This window comes from Candidozyma haemuli, assembly GCF_002926055.2.
Source record: "Candidozyma haemuli strain B11899 chromosome Unknown G_2014730914, whole genome shotgun sequence".
In the NCBI taxonomy this organism is placed as follows: domain Eukaryota; kingdom Fungi; phylum Ascomycota; class Pichiomycetes; order Serinales; family Metschnikowiaceae; genus Candidozyma; species Candidozyma haemuli.
Genome location: NW_020289905.1, coordinates 1086109 through 1105321, shown reverse-complemented (window position 1 = coordinate 1105321; position 19213 = coordinate 1086109). Strand labels below are relative to the sequence as shown.

Here is a 19213-nt window from a genome sequence, read left to right as displayed (position 1 = left end):
GACTCTTCGACTCCGAGATAGGGTATTTGAAGGAAGCAAGATGGTTTTTCACTATTGTTGACAAATATCATGGATTCATAACCATTTGTTGAGCTAAGCACAGAAGCCATGGGAATTCGCAAGATAGTAACTTCACCACCAAAGTAACCTTCCTCTGAATCTTTTCCTCAGGGTCCTGGTCCCTGAGAATGACCCCTAGCTTAACCGAGTCAGGAGGATCACCAGGATTATCTCGATGGTACCTATTTTTGGTTGAGCCAGCGGGGCACCAGCAAGTATCATCAAATCCAGAAACGGGATAAAGTGGTTCTGCTGATGACCAAAGAAGATCTCCCAAAAGCAGTTGTAGTTCTGATCTTTTGCTGGTGGACCGATTACGGACAGGCAAAAGAATAACAGAGGATGCACCCTGAAGATCTTCTCCAGAGTATGTGCGGTCCAGTTGATGGATGGTGATACTTAACGAGGCTTACTGGGCATATAAGCCTCGTAGCGAGCAAAATACCGGCCATTGGTGCTCCAGTGATGGCGTCCGTATGGAGTAATATGGCAATAATTGCCTGAAAGAGGTCTGGGCTCCTGGTACTGGCACTGACGGTAATTCTTTCCGCTGTGTTAGCCCAAAAGGAATGTAACCCTGGGAGTTGGTGAGTAGCAAATGAAAAACCGGGCAGCCAGAGATTTCCACAGACTAAAAGTATCCAGAATGGGGTGTTTACTAAACACTGGACTATAGTCTTGGTCGACCAGTGCAACAACCGCCGTTGTTCGTTAAAGTGAAAAAAAAAAAAAAAAAGCGTGTCTAAGGCGGGTACGCTAAAAACAGGCGAGTCTTCGAAACCCTAGCAGCCCCCAAGTTGCCCCTTGGCGACCTTCCCAACCCCTCCAGAATGTCACATTCTTTCGGTGAATGGATCGGCTCAATTACCCCATCGGTACCAAACGTGGTCGTGGCCCAAATCCAGCAATCCGTGTTCCCATAGTTAGTCTGTCGTATTGACATGCAATCGAAACAAACACCACGAGAGCCACAATGAAAAGACATTGTAGATCCTACTTCTACAGTAGTTGCCAGACTTCAACAAAGTACCCATTTGACTCGCACAAGAGGGGAGTTTGCCGAAACCAGACATCTCGTGATAATCAGCCCCCAGCCTCCTAGGCTCCAAAAAATAGAGCCTCAGACCCTGGATAAGCTTTCTCGTCAAAAGATCTAGACGTCAAGTTGTGCATCGTATCTTGTGATAACTCGATCCAGTGCAAAGGCCTCAAACCAGCAGTCCAAGCGAAAGTCTGTTCTAAACCCACACCCAAAGAACCACCGTAAAGACGCCAAACTAATGCTCTCTAAAGCGCTTTTCGCCGAATACGAGCTGGGACCGCAAACCGTGTACAATGAGCCAAAAACACCATAAAGCTGAATGAACAGATTGGGCAAAATGCGCCTAAGCCACATACTGGAGCACTTGGCTACCAGCGGACCGCGGCAACCGTCGCCAGACGTAAATAGAAGGCTTTACCAGCATTATAGGAAAAAAAAAAAGAGTCAGTCGATGTTCTGGCTGATACTCAGGTTTCCCAATTGTTGGGCTGTAGATCTGCTCACTCTCTGTATTGTAGTTGGAAGCGCTCCCCCAGGTCTCACTCATTGTCGCCAGTCCTTCGTTCGTCGAATGACGAACAAATCTCTACAGTCACCACACACAACCCCACAATTGTTCAGGTGCTAAACGGTTACATGAGATTAGCCACTGGTTGTTCGCAGACACTTTGTGTCACTTCGACTACTGCTTCTTCCTAAAGCGGAGGGCTTTCTGCCCCAATGGGGAAGTCATGATAATACGTGAAGACGCCGTGATGGCCGATCGAGACTTTCGCTGCCGTATATGGATTTGCCATGGAGGTACTCCAGCTTTTAGTGAGATGATCGATGGGAACATCCCCCTGGGCAAATTAAGGTTTGGAGGGCTACAAGGCGTGGGATGTTGGCGTTTTCTCCGTTTCTGGGCCTGCCCAAGCCGCATTCTTTTCCAGCATCTTTTTTAGCACATTCTTGTGGTTCGTGGACATGTACATATTTGGCGTAACTAACCGCTCGTAACTATGCGGGCTAGTACTTTGGCGTATACGCGGCAGGAATAGGCGCAACCGCTAGTGCTACAAGAAAGCGAGCGAAGCGTAAACACGAGTCTCGGTTCCGCTTTCGTTGGTGCAAATGAAGTTAGGAAACAGCTTGGATAATGCGCCAGACAAAGTGTGGCCAAATGGGACTTGAATGCTGGGTAAACCACGCCAAAGCAGAGAACAAGAGACCCGATCAGCCGTGCATGGCAGTATGCAGAAGGTGCATATTTTGCAGCCTTTTTCATGGGTATTACTACTTCTCTTTCATTCTAACTAACCCTGGATAAAGCCTCTTTTTTGTTTGATGGGAATGAATGGGGCGACTGTTTATGTGGGGGGGCGCCATGTGGGTCCATTCTGGGCAACTGGATAATCTAGAATGGGTCCCGTTTGAGCACTTTTCGTAGGGTTTCCCTGGGTACTTAAAGGGTGGATGTTTCCCTCCAGAAAAGGCCTTTTCAAACCATCATCCATAATGGGAATCTTTAACGCACAAGTATTGCTCGCTGCAGCTTACTACCTCACCTCGGCTTTGGCCTTGACAATCACTGAGGATACCGTGGTGACCTCGCCAGTCAACTTGGAGATTGGTGAGCTTAACATCAACGAAGGTGTCTACTACTCCATCGTCAACAACGCTCTTACTGTTCTTGGTGGTAACTTGGACAACAAGGGTCAGTGGTTTGTTACTTCCACCAATGGTTTGGCTGCTTCGGTTACCGTCGCTTCTGGTTCTATCTTGAACACTGGTGACATTGCTTTCAACGCTTTGAAGGCTAGTGTGGTGACCAACTTCAACTTGGACTCCGTTGGAACCTTCTCCAACTCGGGTAACATCTGGATGGGTATCCCAGTCTTTTCTTTGGTTCCTCCTATCATCCTTGGATCTGCCTTGGACTGGTCTAACTCTGGAAAGATCTACCTTCGCCAGGAGACAGGCAGAGCCTCTCCAATCACCATCTCCCAGGCTATTGGTACTGTTGAAAACACCGGTACTATCTGTATTGAGCGTTTGAACTGGGTTCAGACCACTACCATCGATGGTGACGGTTGTATTAACGTCATGGCTGACGGTCACCTCCAACTCGAGATCTCCCCATGGAACGTTGACGAGGAACAGACCATCTACCTTTCTACCGACTCTTCTGCTTTGTCTGTTCTTGGCTTGGAGCCAAGTCTTTTGGGTACCAAGACTTACACTGTTGTTGGTTTCGGTAACAATAACGAGATCAGTGTCAACACTGGTTTCACCAATTACTCCTACTCCAACGGTGTCTTGGAGCTTTCTTTCTTCCTTGGTGTGTTCAAGATTGCTTTCAACATTGGTCCTGGTTACCAGAGCTCTGGCTTCTCTACCAACGGCCCAGGTAACACTGGTACTACCATCACTTACAGCGGTGCCTACAGTGGTGATGTTCCAGACATCTGCTTGTGTCAGGACTTCCCTACTCCACCAACTGAGCAGTCCCTGCTGAGTCTGGCTCTGAGCCTGGAGCCACCATCGCTGTCGTCTGAAGCCCCAAGCTCTTCTGCTCCTGAGTCTTCTACTACTGACGAGAGCTCTTCTGCCCCAGAGTCTTCTGCCCCAGAGTCTTCTTCTGCTCCAGAATCCTCCCCAGCTCCAGAAAGCTCCACGCCAGCCGAGTCTTCGCCAGCCGAGTCTTCTCCTGCCGAGTCTTCTCCTGCTGAATCTTCTCCTGCTGAATCTTCTCCAGCTGAATCTTCTCCTGCTGAGTCTTCTCCAGCCGAGTCATCTCCTGCTGAGTCCTCCCCAGCTGAGTCTTCTCCAGCTCCAGAGACCTCTACCGACGACAACAAGCCACCAGCTGAGAGTACCGACGAGGAACCAACCACCGACCGCCCACCATTCACAACATACACTTCTACTTGGCCAACCACTGATGACCATGGCAAGACCCAGACAGACTCCGGTGTTATCATTGTAACTACCGACTCTGAGGGCCACTTGACCACCACCACTTCTTTGTTCCCACCAGCTACTACTTCTACTATTGAGACCACCGACTCTAACGGTAACGTCGCCACCAAGACTGTTGTTGTTTGCGAGACCACTGACTCTGAAGGTAAGCACACCACTGTCACTGAAGTCTGCCCTGAAACCACCACCTACGTTACTAAGGACAAGGGTGGAAAGGACACCACTGTCAGTGCTGTGATCTACGAGACTGTTAAGGAAGGTACTGTCACTGTCTACACTTCTATCTGCCCACCAGAGGGTAAGCCAACTGGCGAAGCTCCAACGGAAGGTGAACACACCAAGCCTGGTGCTCCTGCTGAGACCGGTAAGCCAGGTAAGCCAGAGGCTCCAGCTGGTACTGCCAAGCCTGAGGCACCAGCCGAGACTGGTAAGCCAAAGGGTCCTGCTGAGACTGTTGCTGGTGAGACTAACCAAGGCCCAGCTGGTACTGTCGCTGGTGGTCCAAACGAAGGTCCAGGTGAGACCGTTGCCGGCGAGACAAACGAGGGTCCAGGTGAGACCGTTGCTGGTGTCCCAGTCGCTGGCTCGACTTTGAACACTGTTTCCACTGGTGCTCCTGCTGGTACTGAGGCTCCACAGGCTGTTTCTACCTACGAAGCCGGTGCTGGTGTCCCACTGTTCGGTCCTAAGTGGCTCCTTTCCCTTGCAATCCTCGCAGTACTTTAATTTCGTGTCTGAGAAGACATTGTATAATTCACTCGCTATACTACGATGAGTTAATTGTTTTTGGGTTTAATTTTTATTTCGAGGTTAGCCTTTCATTCGCTTAATACCAATTCTATGCTTGATTTTACGTCCATGTGTAGTGTAATTGCCTAAATAGTATACCTAAAGAACGGGTTCTCCTTGTCGGTTAAATCAGCAAACTCGTGGTTTTCAAACTTCTCGTCCTCTTCATACTCTGAAGCATGGGCATCTCTTCTCTTGTTCTCTCGGTACATGAGTACCCAAATCAGAAGCAAGAACCCTTGGGAAACACAGCTACACACAACCATAGTAACCTTTGCTCCACTATAAGAAGGCGCCTGGCTTTCATTGAATGTCTGTGGGCCTATCAAGTTACCCACACAGTATCCAATCAAGAAGATAGCGTTGCCTATGACCTTCTTAGTATGGCCGGTGACATTGGAAGCAAAAGAAGACAACCCACAAATCATCACAAGGGGCACCAAGTTCACCAAACAATAACCCGCAAACTGAGCGTGTTTATCCTCGGCAAACGCCAATAAACAAAGCCCTAGAATGGCGAAGCAGTTCGTCGAGAACGCCCAAAACATTCTGTTTGGATAAAAGCGGTACAAGTAGGCGAAGCCAATACAGCCTACAACTTCAACAGCCCCTGGAATCATTTGCATCTTGAGGGACTGCCCAACGCTGTATCCAAAGGATTCATTAAGCAAAATTGATCCGAAGTTGGTAAGGCCTCCGTTGGGAATGTTGGCGGACAATATAACAAAAAAGAAAAGCCATATTTTGGCGTCTGTAAGAGCCTCCATGAGCTGATATTTCTTGAAATGCTTACTGCCAAAGCCCTGTTGGTTAGCTCTAATTCGCTCAACCACAAGCCTCTTCTCGGTCTCGTCGAGGAACCAAGCCTCCGTTGGTTTGTTGGGAATGTGTAAATAAATCGCTATTCCCAAGACAATGGTAATAACGCCAGTTATAATGAAGATTAGCTTCCAAGCCTCGATTCCGTAGCTGTCTATGTTGTCATGGAGATTATAAGAGATGGCGCCTGCGCCAAGGATCAACCCTAAGCCGTTGAAGGAGAACCACATGGCCGTTCTCAAGAACACCTCTTCTTTTTTGTACCATTGGGCGGTGACAATGACAAAGGCAGGAGTTACCGAAGACTCAAAGGCTCCAAGAAGCGTTCTCAAGGCAATAAAGCCTGGATAATTAGCCGTAGCGTGTAAGCACAAGAGAATGCCCCAAATGACAATATACAAAGACACGATCGAGACCACGGGGAACCGTTGTAAAGTGTAGGCAAAGGGGAGCTCGAAGACTAAATAGCCAAGGTAAAAGGCTGAACCTGTCCACGAGTACATGTCTCCCTTCATGTTCAAATCCTGTCTTAGGCCCATAATGGCAGCATAAGAGTTAGATAACTTATCCATGTATTGAACCGCATACAAAAGACAGACAAGTGGTAGGATGTACAAGTCGATCTTCCTTAACAACTTTCTGTCTGTCTTTTCGTCCAATTCTGGGATATCACTAGCATGAGACTGGATATACGCCAAAGCTTCATCACCATCCGTTCTCAAATGGGTGATTCTTCCTCTGGTTGAGCCAAACACTGCCTCATTCTGGCTCTCCACGTCAGCTGTGGAAACTGAGATATCGACCTGTTTTTCCTGGACCATGGTGGTTTATGGCTTGTTCAAAGGATGGATGGTCCTTATATAAGGTGGAAATTTCCAGGGGTTCAGGGACCGTGTCTCGGTTAAATTAGTGGTGGTCCTTCTCATTAAAAGAAGAGACAAAGCATTTGGACTGTGGTTCAATTGGGCGCATATGAACTGATAATGGGTAGTTTATTGTTGATTGGGGATCCACAGTTTTTCACAATAGCCACTCGCTTATCAGGGATACGAGGATTTGGACGAGATAAGGGCCCGAAGTAGATGCTTATTTTTCTTCATTAAAGAGAAATCATCTAATTTGGAGCAGTCTATTCGGAAGACCTATGGTAGGGACTTCTTGGTCCATCTCGGCTGACTACCACCTTTTACCGCCCGTACCGACCTTTCACTTTCCCAAAAAACCATAACCATAGGGCAACATCTATTCCCATCATGCTCCAGCAACCACCGTCTCTTTTCACTCCTCCACCCCCAAAGGTTGCTCCCAAAAGCACCCCTAATGACGTCGTACGCCGCCGATCTCTTCAGACGGGCTCCTGATCCACCCATGTCATTTAGCCTGCCACACTGCTCAACAAATAACCTAATTTGCAGCCACAGTCTTCTTCTGCACAGTATTCAGGGTCCCGTCTAGATGCTGCTACAAAAAAGGTGTATATACCCGGCCCAGCACTTTCGAGTCTCAGGTTGATGTGTTCCTCGATATAAATGTCTTTCTTTTCGCCGTTGGCAATTTTAGTTCCACAAAAGGAGTTTTGTGTCATTTGATGCATGCGAGGAATAACGGTCGGAAAAAAAAAGTTTTCGTCTTGGCTGATGCATGCACCATTACGGAGTTCTTTTTTTTTTTTTTTTTTTTTTGTTGGCATAATGTAAGCGAAACTTAATCGTGCTTCGTCTCGGTATGAGCTGATTTATCTAGGTTTACAGTTTAGAGCCCCTGGAAAGTGGGTTTGGAAGTCTTGAGGACATTGCTCAAGTATACAGAAGAACCGTTGCTGTCAAACCTCGTATAAGCAGTTTGCGTCGGAAAAATCTTTTTGGTGCATTACATATTCGAACTAAAGTAAAAATAGTACCGTTGCTGCCAAGGTCATGGAATTCGTGGTACATGTAGTTGCATTACATATACTGTTGATGTGTGGCTCACGAAAGTACAACAACATATGGAAGTCCGAGCTCTACAAGTCGTTTTTAGTGATATAAAAATCTATTACAGAAAATGGGTATACAAACCGAATAAGCAAGCCAGACGGTTCAAGGCCTGGAACATTGCCTTAATGCTAAAGTTAAAATGCCAAATAAAAAGGTAACCGAATAATACAGCATGGCGCTGTACGCCAAGTTGAGCGAAAGAAGGAAGAAATATTAGGATCCAATTGAAAGTCTTAGCTCACCTAGAACATCATGTGGAACAATGGGACAAGCACTGCAACAAAACCAGACATTTTAAGTCCGGAAGCCTGGCCAGTGTATGAAGACACGGACACAGATGGAATACCGGTGGATGGACCTGGTTGGGTTTGGACATTGACGTTGGAGGTGGAAGCAGATCCTGGAGGAACAGTGTTCAGGTCACTGGCAGTAACAGTAACACAGTTACCCTTGTAGCAGACAACCAGGGCGGATGGGCCTTCAGAAACCACCGAGCTGGACTCAGCAATAGCAGTACTTGGACCAGCCACAGTAGTAGGGTAAGAAGTAGTACCGTCTTGGCCGTCGTTAGGACCGTTAGGGCCATTAGGACCAGGAACTGGGCCGTTAGGGCCATTAGGATCGTTAGGGCCATTTGGACCATTTGGAGCGTTTGGATCATTAGGACCGTTTGGACCATTAGGACCATTTGGATCATTAGGACCATTTGGAGCATTAGGATCGTTTGGACCGTTAGGACCATTTGGACCATTTGGACCAGGAGCAGGACCAGAAGGAGCAGGGCCAGGCTGGGTTCCAGAAGGCACCGAATCAGTAGGACCAGTAACGCTTGGAGATCCAGTAGGAACAGGTTCAGGAACAGGCGCTGGAGGAAGCGAAGTAGCAGTAGAACCGTCAGTTGGGCCAGATGGCTCTGGGCCTGGAGCTGGACCTGGAGCTGGACCTGGAGCTGTACCAGAAGGTTCAGGGCCAGAAGGAACAGTGTTAGTATCAACAGGCTGGGACTGAGCAGGTTCAGAAGCATCAGGGCCAGGAACAGAGCCAGTTACAGCCGGACCAGAAGGTTCAGGACCAGAAGGCTGTGGACCAGAAGGCTGTGGACCTGGGCCTGGAGGAACATCAGTAGACTCAGCAGGACCGGAAGGTTGTGGACCAGGACCAGGTGGAACATCAGTGGATTCAGCTGGGCCAGAAGGTTGAGAACCAGAAGGTTGAGGACCAGAAGGTTCTGGACCTGGACCAGGTGGAACGTCAGTAGATTCAGCTGGACCAGAAGGTTCTGGACCTGGGCCTGGAGGAACGTCAGTAGAAGCAGCAGGGTCGGACTGAACTGGCTCAGATGGACCTGGTGGAGGAACAGTGTTCGAGTCAGAAGTCTCTGAAGCAAAGCTAGAGCCTGGAACCAGGCTGTCGTCAGTGTTGATTGGAACACCAGAACTCTCAGTAGTAGAAGCATCAACAGTAGTAGAACCTGAATCATCCAGGGACACTGGAGGAGGAACATAAGACGAGTTCCAGTTCCAAGACTGGGTTGGAGGAATGACAGGAACGTAAGAAGAAGGAACCTCAATCACAACAGTGCCCACAGTGTCAGAACCAGCAGGTGGGTTAGTGACAGTTCTGGTGGTGGTGCCTGTCCAAGTAGACGTAATGGTAGTGTAGTCAGTAGAGGTTTCTGGGACTTCAATGACGACGGTACCAGTAACGTCAGAGCCCGATGGAGGGTTAGTGACAGTTCTAGTAGTAACACCAGTCCAAGTGGAGGTCAAAGTAGTGAATTCACTAGAAGTCTCTGGAACTTCAATGACAACTGTACCGGTGATATCAGATCCAGCTGGAGGGTTGGTCACGGTTCTGGTAGTAACGCCAGTCCAGGTAGAAGTCAAGGTGGTGTAGTCGGTGGAGGTTTCAGGCACTTCAATAACCACAGTTCCAGTAACATCAGAACCAGAAGGTGGGTTGGTCACAGTTCTCGTAGTAGTACCAGTCCAGGTGGAAGTCAAAGTAGTAAACTCAGAAGACGTTTCAGGAACCTCAATAACGACAGTGCCAGTGATATCGGATCCAGCTGGAGGTTCAGTAACAGTTCTAGTAGTAGTACCGGTCCAAGTAGAAGTCAAAGTGGTATACTCAGTAGAAGTCTCTGGAACCTCGATAATAACCGTACCCACAGTGTCAGAACCAGAAGGTGGCTGGCTGACGGTTCTGGTGGTAGTACCAGTCCAAGTAGAAGTGATAGTAGTAGCAGTGAATGGAACATCGATAATAACAGTACCAGTACCACCAGAAGGAGCAGGAACAGTCTCAGTAGTAGACTCAGAGCCAGTCCAGGTTCTAGTGATGGTAGTATAAGGAGTAGGGATGTCAATAATCACGGTCTCTGTTCCACCAGACTCGGCTGGAATGGTCTCAGTAGAAGTAGTGGTTCCAGTCCAAGTTCTGGTGACAGTTGTCACTGGAGTAGGAACATCGATGATAACGGTACCGGTGCCGCCAGAAGGAGCTGGAACGGTTTCGGTGGTTGTCTCAGTTCCAGTCCAAGTTCTGGTAAGCGTAGTGTAAGGAGTAGGAACATCAATCACAACAGTCACAGTACCGTCAGAACCAGCTGGGTCAGTTTGGGTCTGAGTAGTAGTACCAGTCCAAGTAGAAGTCACAGTGGTGGTAGGAGTAGGCACGTTGATGACGATAGTCTGAGTACCAGACTCAAATGGCTCAGTAACGATAGAGGTCTCAGTGCCAGTCCAAGTAGAAGTGATCACAGTGACAGGAGTAGGAACCTCGACAATGACAGTGTTGGTTCCACCTGGAGGAGCAGTCACAGTACGAGTAGAAGTCTCAGTACCAGTCCAAGTAGTGAAGACAGTGGTGGTTGGCGTAGGAATATCAATGACGACAGTCTCGGTTCCACCAGACTCAGCAGGGATAGTCTCAGTAGTGGTTTCACTGCCAGTCCATGTTCTAGTGATGGTAGTAACAGGAGTAGGAACGTCAATCACCACGGTGCCAGTACCGCCCGAAGGTGCTGGGATAGTCTCGGTAGTAGACTCAGAACCAGTCCATGTTCTGGTGATGGTAGTGTAAGGCGTAGGGATGTCAATGATAACCGTCTCAGTGCCACCAGACTCGGCTGGGATAGTCTCAGTAGTGGTTTCCGTACCCGTCCAGGTTCTGGTAATAGTAGTGACAGGCGTTGGGACATCGATAACCACAGTTCCAGTGCCTCCAGAAGGAGCAGGCTCAGTCTCGGTCTGAGTAGTAGTACCAGTCCAGGTTCTGGTAATGGTGGTATAAGGAGTAGGAATGTCGATGATCACAGTCTCAGTACCGCCAGATTCAGCTGGAATCGTTTCAGTGGTGGTCTCAGTACCAGTCCATGTTCTAGTAATAGTAGTCACTGGAGTAGGAACATCAATAATGACAGTACCAGTTCCACCGGTCTCAGCTGGAATGGTTTCAGTCTGAGAAGTAGTACCAGTCCACGTTCTGGTGATTGTAACAACAGGAGTAGGAACTTCAATGATCACAGTGCCAGTACCACCAGTAGTAGCTGGGATAGTAGAAGTGACAGTCTCGGTACCAGTCCAGGTAGTGTAAATGGTAGTAGTAGGAGTAGGAACCTCAATCACAACGGTACCGGTTCCGCCAGAAGTAGCAGGAATGGTGTTGGTCACAGTGATATCGCCAGTGTAAGTGGAAGTAATGGTGGTGGTAGGAGTAGGAACATCAATAATGACGGTCTCGGTTCCACCAGACTCGGCTGGGATGGTTTCTGTGGTGGTCTCAGAGCCAGTCCATGTTCTAGTGACAGTGGTGACTGGAGTTGGAACGTCAATGACCACAGTACCGGTACCTCCAGAAGGAGCTGGTTCGGTTTCCGTTTGGGTGGTAGTTCCAGTCCAGGTTCTGGTGATAGTAGTGTAAGGAGTAGGAACATCGATGATGACAGTACCGGTACCGCCAGAGGTAGCTGGGATGGTCTCAGTAGTAGATTCACTGCCAGTCCAGGTTCTGGTGATGGTAGTAGTAGGAGTAGGCACATTGACAACGATGGTCTGGGTTCCAGACTCGAAAGGTTCAGTGATCACAGAAGTCTCGGTTCCAGTCCAAGTAGAAGTGATAACAGTAACTGGGGTTGGCACTTCAACAACAACAGTGTTAGTACCGCCTGGTGGAGCAGTGACAGTACGAGTAGTGGTTTCAGTTCCAGTCCAGGTCGAGTAGACTGTAGTAGTAGGAGTAGGAATATCAACAACCACAGTCTGGGTACCGCCAGAGGTAACAGGGCCAGTCAGAGTAGTAGGTACGCTTCCAGTCCATGTTCTAGTCACAGTGGTCACTGGAGTAGGAACATCGATAACAACGGTACCAGTTCCTCCAGAAGTGGCAGGAATGGTTTCAGTCTGAGTGGTAGTACCGGTCCAGGTTCTGGTGATAGTGGTAGTTGGAGTTGGAACTTCAATAATCACAGTACCGGTTCCACCGCTAGTAGCAGGAATAGTGGTGGCGCCAGTGGTGGTACCAGTCCAAGTAGAAGTGATGGTAGTAGTTGGCGTTGGAACATCAATAGAAATAATTCTGGTACCACTGGAAGTAGAAGTGTGGGTAGTAGGAACCGAGTTAGTGCCGGTGACAGTGACAGTAGACTGGGAAATAGGCACAGTGACAACGATAGTGTTGGTGGAAGCGCCAGTGACCGTACCAACTGCAGTGGTAGTGATCTGGTCGTCTGTCACGGTGGTAACAACAATTGGCTTGAAAGTACCGGCAGAACCAGTGTCTCCATCGTTATACATCACCCAATTGTTCGAACGGGAGCCAGTAAGACGTCTACCACCACAAACCAAGTCGAAAGAGTAGGTGTTCGCCGATCTGAAGGTAGAAGTAGCAGGGATAGCAGCAACAACGTCAACGTATGGTCTGAAGCCAGCAGGAACGTTGGAGAAAGAAACAGTAGCACCAGTAGCAGAACAGCTATCGATAGAAACACCAGCCTTTTGGGCAGTCTCTGGGAAGTACCAAGCATTGACCTGGTTAGTGATAGAGCCAGCAAGAGTAGAACAGTCCAATGGAACACCAGAAGATGGGTTGGTGATACTCAAAGTACCGTACATGTTGTTGGAAGCACACAGAGGACCCATGAAGTAGTGCTGGTTAGTGTTGGTGTTAATCAGCTTCTTCAAACTGTAGACACCATTGTCAGCAGAACCAATGACAGTGTTAATACCACCAGCAAAGTTCACAGTAGTCTTCAATTGCTTGTCACCATCGGTCCAAGTGACAGTGTTAGTGCCTTCTTGCCATGCTTTAGCAGCCTCCAAGTTGACAGGGTCAGAAGACAAACCAGCATTGAAAGTGAAGGGGAAAGAAATCTTACCGTCAGAAGACTGAACATTCTCGACAGCCTTAGTAGCAGTACATTGGACTTCCGAAAAGCCCACAACGTTGTCACCAGAAAACAAAACACAGTTTGCAAAAGTTGTTCCGGAACCGGTCAAAGCTAAAGTGTTTCCAGTACTGGTGAACTTAAACACATTAGGCATGTGCAAAGTGAAAGTGTCACCAGCCTTCAAGTTCATTCCTCTTGTAATCTGCCATGACACAGTAGCCTGCCAACTAGGAGTGGTAGGACGCCGGTCAGAGGGGCCGGTGATAGAGTCAATGCCGGTAAAGATACCAGAGCGAGCAGCTGCAAGAGCTACAGAAACGTAGGTGGAAAGACACACCACAAGAGCGAGTGGATGCATTCCAGGAATTCTAGCGAGGGTTAATTGGGTTAGAATGTCTACAATTGGAGGGGATGGCGAGGTTTATATCGTCTTCTTCCAAGGTGAGTGTTTCAAGTCCAGGGCAATGCATGCCCGTTGAGCTGCCGATTGCATTTGGGCAACCACGTCGCCTAGCGGCCCGCTTTGTGATACTTTCGGGTACTTTTATTTTTATTTATTTTTTGTTTTCTTTCTTTTTATCTTTTGTACTCCTTGTATTGTTAGACGAGAACCTTAAAATGCAACTTTGCTGGAGGCGCAAGGTGCAAGCTGGAATTCTGCAGCGAACAAATAGGCGAAATCGCTTGCAGATGTATATGCACAGGGGGGTAATATCTCCATATTGTTCACTCCTCGTCAATTGTGCTTAGTTTCTAATTTGGGCCCAATTGGGTCGGTTTAGACTTTCCCAGTGTTCAGGAACTCGTCTAGAACAGCCCTTTGGCCTTGCTCAGGCCATTGTTTGTTTATACATCAACAACTCCTCCTACTCCCCAAGCAACCATTACAGGCAATGCACTTGTCCCGCAAATGACCGTCTTCTCTCAAACTTGCATGCATCGTCGCCTACCGTAAACATACAGCCATGGTTGCAAAACCACAGTGTGTGCATCAGGGCGAGCCGGGGCGGCGTATACGGATCCACACGGTGCCATGGCACCCGAAAGGCACTAGGGGGTGGAGGATCAATCGGGTTTAAGATACGGGCCAAGAATGGCAACGATGGGTTTTATTTGCAGCAAGAGTCTTGTCATCGCTTTGGTTGGGTTCGGAACCGAGGATGTAGCTACTACCAATGAGCCGCATGGACAAAAGATGAATTACACAATCACCAATCGGAAAAACATAACAGAGTGGTGATACAAAGACGGACACGGGTAACTGGTTCGGCTGCCATTCCACTTTCATGTGCAAATTCGGCTTTTGATACACCATCACCAAATCGAGCGAATCGACTTGGTCAACGCTGCCCGATACACAAAAAAAGGGCAACTCAGGAAAGCAGGCTTACGCAGTTCTCCCGTGCAGAGAACTGTATGTCAAATAGGGCATTGAGGCGACACCGTACTTGCCCACATTCTGGAACCATGTCTGCAAGCATGGAACATTGCCGAAGCGAAACTTTACCAAGCAGACACAAACTGGGAAAAGGGGGGTGGAGCTACCAGTAACAACAACTCTCGGAATTATCACTCCCACTGAAAGTAAACTTCTACGTCTGAAACACATTTCCCGGGGCTAAATGAATTAACCTTTAGCTTCCATTGTTGCCTGCGATGCACCAAAACTCTATTTTAGACCCATTGTTGGCCAAGATAGCAAATGGGAAGCGTTAGAGATCCTATTCAGTAACCACTTGTTCATGCTTTTTCTTCCATTTTTCCTCCCTTTTCCCACCTCCCGCTAGGCATTACTCATCGCCCTCGTGCCTCATCCCTCATCCCCCATCCCGTAACCGTTGCTCGTGAGGCTGTTGTCCTTGGCTACGTTTGCTGCAGCTTCTCCTCGGCCTTTGCCGTGGGAAAGAACCGATTTCTGTCTCTCTGGAGAAACCCTCCTTCCTGTTCTAGCTCGTGCACTCGACGGTCTGTGTGTGTGTGTGGCTTGGAGCGTCTCAGATCGAAAGGGAGGTCGTTGCTCCCCGTGTAACCAACCGCTGTGCATGGATGAACATGGAGCTGTGGTGGGGGTTAAAATTTTTCACTTTTTTGTATGCGGAGGGTCCATTCGTCGGCAACTGGAGCAATATAGGGTCCATGGTGGTATTTACGGGGTTTGGGGCTTAGAAAAGTGGGTTTTGTTGTTTTACTTCTTAACTACCACTGTTTCTGGGGTACTTTCGGGGTTTGGGCGGCCCCCACCAGGCCTCTGTTCGCCAGTATATTTTTCGCTTAAATGAACAATATAAGTACCGATGCATAATGTATCTCTGGCTCGCATGAATACGTTGCCAGGGTAGATTGTCTCCCGCATTGGCCAGCTAACTATAGGGGGTGAAATAAGCTTTCTAACGATGATGCACCGGATCAACCTTATCCTTGGAGGCCTGGATGTGTTTCAGAACCGTTGTTGCTGCCACGAAGCCTACGAAGCTCATGAAACGCAGACGTAATGGTGCATTACTTGTGAACAGCCTGATATTTTTTTCATTTATTTTTTCATCGGTTGTGAGCTCTCGTATATTGCCATGTATAGCTGCTTGTTTCTTCAACGTAGTGACTTCGTTTTCCTCGATACAAGCCTAGGGTCCTTCGTTGACCCAATGGAAGCTTCGATGACAATGCGGGCGGATGGCGATGGCAGCTAATTATTATTTCGGGGAATCTGCTCTGCTTACCCGCTGTATTGTAAATGCTTTCGTTCCGTGGAACTGCTTGTCGGGATGCATCCAAAGCAAGCATCAAATAAGCTTTCCACCATCTTGGCTGCTGTTTCATGTGTTTCTCCCAACCCTCCCGTTCCTAGACCAGATAGCAGGCTCTGCCTTTCGCAACGTAGCCAAAGGAATTGGAAAAGAAAACTTTTTTTTTCCAAACCTTATTCGTATTTGCTCAACGTCTGTAAGAACAACCCAACATACATCTACATCCACCTTGGTCAGCACATTCTACCCAAGGCGGTCCCAGACGGAGCTACGTCCCGCCGCCACTCTTCACCTGAAAGTTGCTGTTGTTAAATTTTTCATTTTTTTCAGGCTCGACAGTACGATGAATAGGCGGTGGCTCGCATACATATTTGTCATTTAAGTAGCTGAGCATCAACAGGGGCTACCACTATAGGGCGGATTGTAATATGCCTCTGATTTGAAGACCCTCACGGGCGATGATTGGCAGAAGTACAGAATATAGCAACTAGGGGGCTTTGTAATCTTGACAAGTGATCCAAAACCGCCCCAAGGTCTTTTTTTGACAGGTCCGGGGTACGTGGAGTGGGCGGACCCTGGAGGCGAGTTCCTAGCAGGCTTCTAACCGTCTGAAACCGCCTCAAATCATTGTTCTACAGATAAGCTTCCCGCTAATGCTGGTAGGTGATTTGGTTGTGGGGGAAGCTCCATAAGTGACCTTCAGCAACCCAAGTAACATTCCCGGATACCCTTAAAGCTTAGTTGGAAGTGGCCCCGTTTATGAAATTGCTGGTATGCCCACGGGCTTAATTGGAACAATACCTTAAAAATTACATGGATCAGTTATATGTCCGAGCCACAAAGCCAGACCAGAAAAGAGCTTCAAACCACGGTCCCCCTTTAACACACAAAAATTAAAAATACCTTTGTCTCTATTCCTATACGTAGCTCTAAAATTTTCCACCCTATGCTTTACCTCCTTCTCGAGGTCCTGAAAGGACGAATCGGATTTATTAATAATTAGCGTCTGTTGCTGCTTAGACTTCCTTCTCGGTCTCCCACTCTGTGGCAGTGTGTTGCTTACTGGCCTTTCTGTCGGCAGCCAAGGTTTGAGCAAACTTGGAGCGGGCTCTGATGGCAGGACCCTTCCAGTAAAACACATAGATTGGGATGGCCACCAAAATGGCAATGCATCCAAGAATGGTGGAGGCCCACTGCAAGTGCAACTCTCCTCCAATGTTCTGGTACATCGGCGTGGCGTACATGATAGCCACACCGGCAAGGAAGTCACGAGCAAAACCGTTACCACCAGTTGCAGAAGCAGAATATGGTCCATAAGCAGCCACCATGTAGTCGATTGTCGACATATAAATACTGTAATTGGCGATGGCGATGCATGCACTAAAGATCATGGGCGCTATCCATGGGTTGTGGCCGGGGCCCATACTTGTCCAGGCGAATCCGAACAATCCGATAGGCTCCAATGGTGCAATGAAAAGAAGGACAAGGAGTCGTCTTTCAGCGTATCTGGAGTCCTCACCTTCGTTGTAGATCAAGAACTTTTGACGCCAGACATCTGGAAGATGGATACCGTATGCAATGATGTAACCAATGATGACAGGAATGAACGCAAGACCAGCAGCGGTGTTGCCAAAGCCCCATTGCTCGTACACAAGAGGGAAAGACTCCATACAGACGAAAATCAAGGCATCAGAGAAACCAGAAAGCAAGGAAAGGAACAACACGATAGGTTCTCTAAGGAACATCTCGAATGGACGTCTCCAGATAGTGAGCACCTCCTTGATGGTCAACAGCTTACCGTTGATTTCACCTGGGCCCCAGATATTGTCGTCTTCGCCAGTCTTTCTTCTTCTCTTGGCCTCTCTGTCAATCAAGATTGGCGTTCTGGTTTCAGTAACAAGGAAGAAATGAGCAATCTGAACCACACCACCAAAGATCAACTGGATCCAGAAGTTCCAGTGCCAGCTCAAGTTGTCTGCCATGATACCACCAAAGATAGGACCAATGGAGGAACCACCCACAGAAGAAAGCACCACATAAGCCACGGCAAAGCCCTGGTCATTAGGCTCCCACATGTCAGCAGTCATACCTAAAGTGACAGAACCACCGGCAGAAGAAAGACCACCCAAGGATCTGGCCACAATGATGGATGCAAAGTTAGGAGCCAAACCACCCAAAATCTGCCAGATGTTCACGAGGAACAAGGAAGATTGCATGATGGGCCATCTTCCGTATTCTTCAGACCATGGAGCCCACAACTCACAGCCAAAAGCGTACATGATCATAAACATCATCTGAGACACTTTAGCTTTGGGTTCTGAGACACCAAACTCTTCGGCGATTTGGGTGATTTGCGATGGGTAAACCGATGTGTTGAAGTTCATGGACATCTGCACGGCAAAGATAACCGTCAAAATGGTCCATTTTCTATACCAGGGGAACTTGTAACCCAACTTGTCGTAACAGTCCTTGGGTCTGAGTTGACGTCTACCGTCTTCAAGCACAAGACCAGGAAGCTTGACCTTTTTCCTTCTTTGAGGAAGCGAAACAGGACCAGTGTCCTCGACCATTTCCTGGCCGGGTTTCTCGAAACCGTTCAAACTCGAAGGACGAACGGTATTGTCGCCAGACGAGCTTTCGTGGTTTTCGAACTGGACCTGTTGCTCCATAGCACGGTTTGTCTCAATCCGCGATATGTGAGTCCTGATACGGGATATTTCTCTCTCCATTGTTGATGTTTGTTAATGAAGGTAAAGAGATGTTTTGGATAAAATGCAAGATTGCAAAAAGAAGTCTCGGGGAGTGATAACACGAGTTTTGGACTGGGAGCGCAAGCGATGGAGTATTTATACTTGGTAGTAACGGAAAATAAGCGACATGCAAAAGAAATGGTCAAAAATAAACAGGAATGGTAATCAGGCAAAAGGAAAAAAAAAAAAAAAAAAAAAAAGAAAGCGAAACAATTACCCATCGATAATGCATCGCCGCAACTGTAGTTGCTGTCTATAGACTTGCTATGTACCCATAGTGAAACAAGGTACCGGGGTATTTTTTGAAGCCGTGCAACGACCCCACCACCATCCAAGCACCCCGCCACCTCTTATCGTCTTCGTCCCCTGAAAAACTACTTTTTTTTTACTTGGATTACCTGTCAACGTTTCTTGGTGCTGTCACCTACAAGTCTTTCTTCGCCCCAATAACGCTGTGGGACGGTACATAGAGGTGTCGGTAACCGCAAGCCGCCGCACGCTTACATCACAAACCAGATAGCAATGAAAAGAACCAGGTGTTCTAGGCAGCACGCTTTTCCATGTTCCACTACACACAGAGAACCCTTTGTGTTCCAAGCATGGTCTGTTCCACCTCGAGGCATGAGAGGGTCATTATTTGTTTTGTCTCACCCGGTAGTGGCCACTTTCAACAGTTTGGGGTT

The 19213-nt window shown here is 48.1% G+C and overlaps 4 protein-coding genes across 4 annotated transcripts; 1 reads left to right on the top strand and 3 right to left on the bottom strand. All coding sequences in view use genetic code 12, as the record gives it.

The window, feature by feature from the left end:
- Positions 1 to 2599: 2599 nt before the first annotated feature.
- CXQ85_004549 (uncharacterized protein) lies at positions 2600 to 4789 on the top strand (the record flags this gene model as incomplete). The annotated part of the gene is made up of 1 exon (XM_025488163.1): positions 2600 to 4789. One exon carries the CDS (start codon positions 2600 to 2602, stop codon positions 4787 to 4789), a length of 2190 nt encoding a protein of 729 aa, XP_025341971.1.
- Positions 4790 to 4938: 149 nt separating this feature from the next.
- Positions 4939 to 6492, bottom strand: CXQ85_004548 (allantoate permease family MFS transporter; the record flags this gene model as incomplete). Its single annotated transcript, XM_025488162.1, has 1 exon — positions 4939 to 6492. One exon carries the CDS (start codon positions 6490 to 6492, stop codon positions 4939 to 4941), a length of 1554 nt encoding a protein of 517 aa, XP_025341970.1.
- Positions 6493 to 7889: 1397 nt separating this feature from the next.
- Positions 7890 to 13394, bottom strand: CXQ85_004547 (uncharacterized protein; the record flags this gene model as incomplete). The annotated part of the gene is made up of 1 exon (XM_025488161.1): positions 7890 to 13394. The coding sequence occupies one exon, from the start codon at positions 13392 to 13394 to the stop codon at positions 7890 to 7892; it is 5505 nt and encodes a 1834-aa protein (XP_025341969.1).
- Positions 13395 to 16796: 3402 nt separating this feature from the next.
- On the bottom strand, positions 16797 to 18509 carry CXQ85_004546 (uncharacterized protein; the record flags this gene model as incomplete). The annotated part of the gene is made up of 1 exon (XM_025488160.1): positions 16797 to 18509. One exon carries the CDS (start codon positions 18507 to 18509, stop codon positions 16797 to 16799), a length of 1713 nt encoding a protein of 570 aa, XP_025341968.1.
- Between the last annotated feature and the right edge of the window lie 704 nt (positions 18510 to 19213).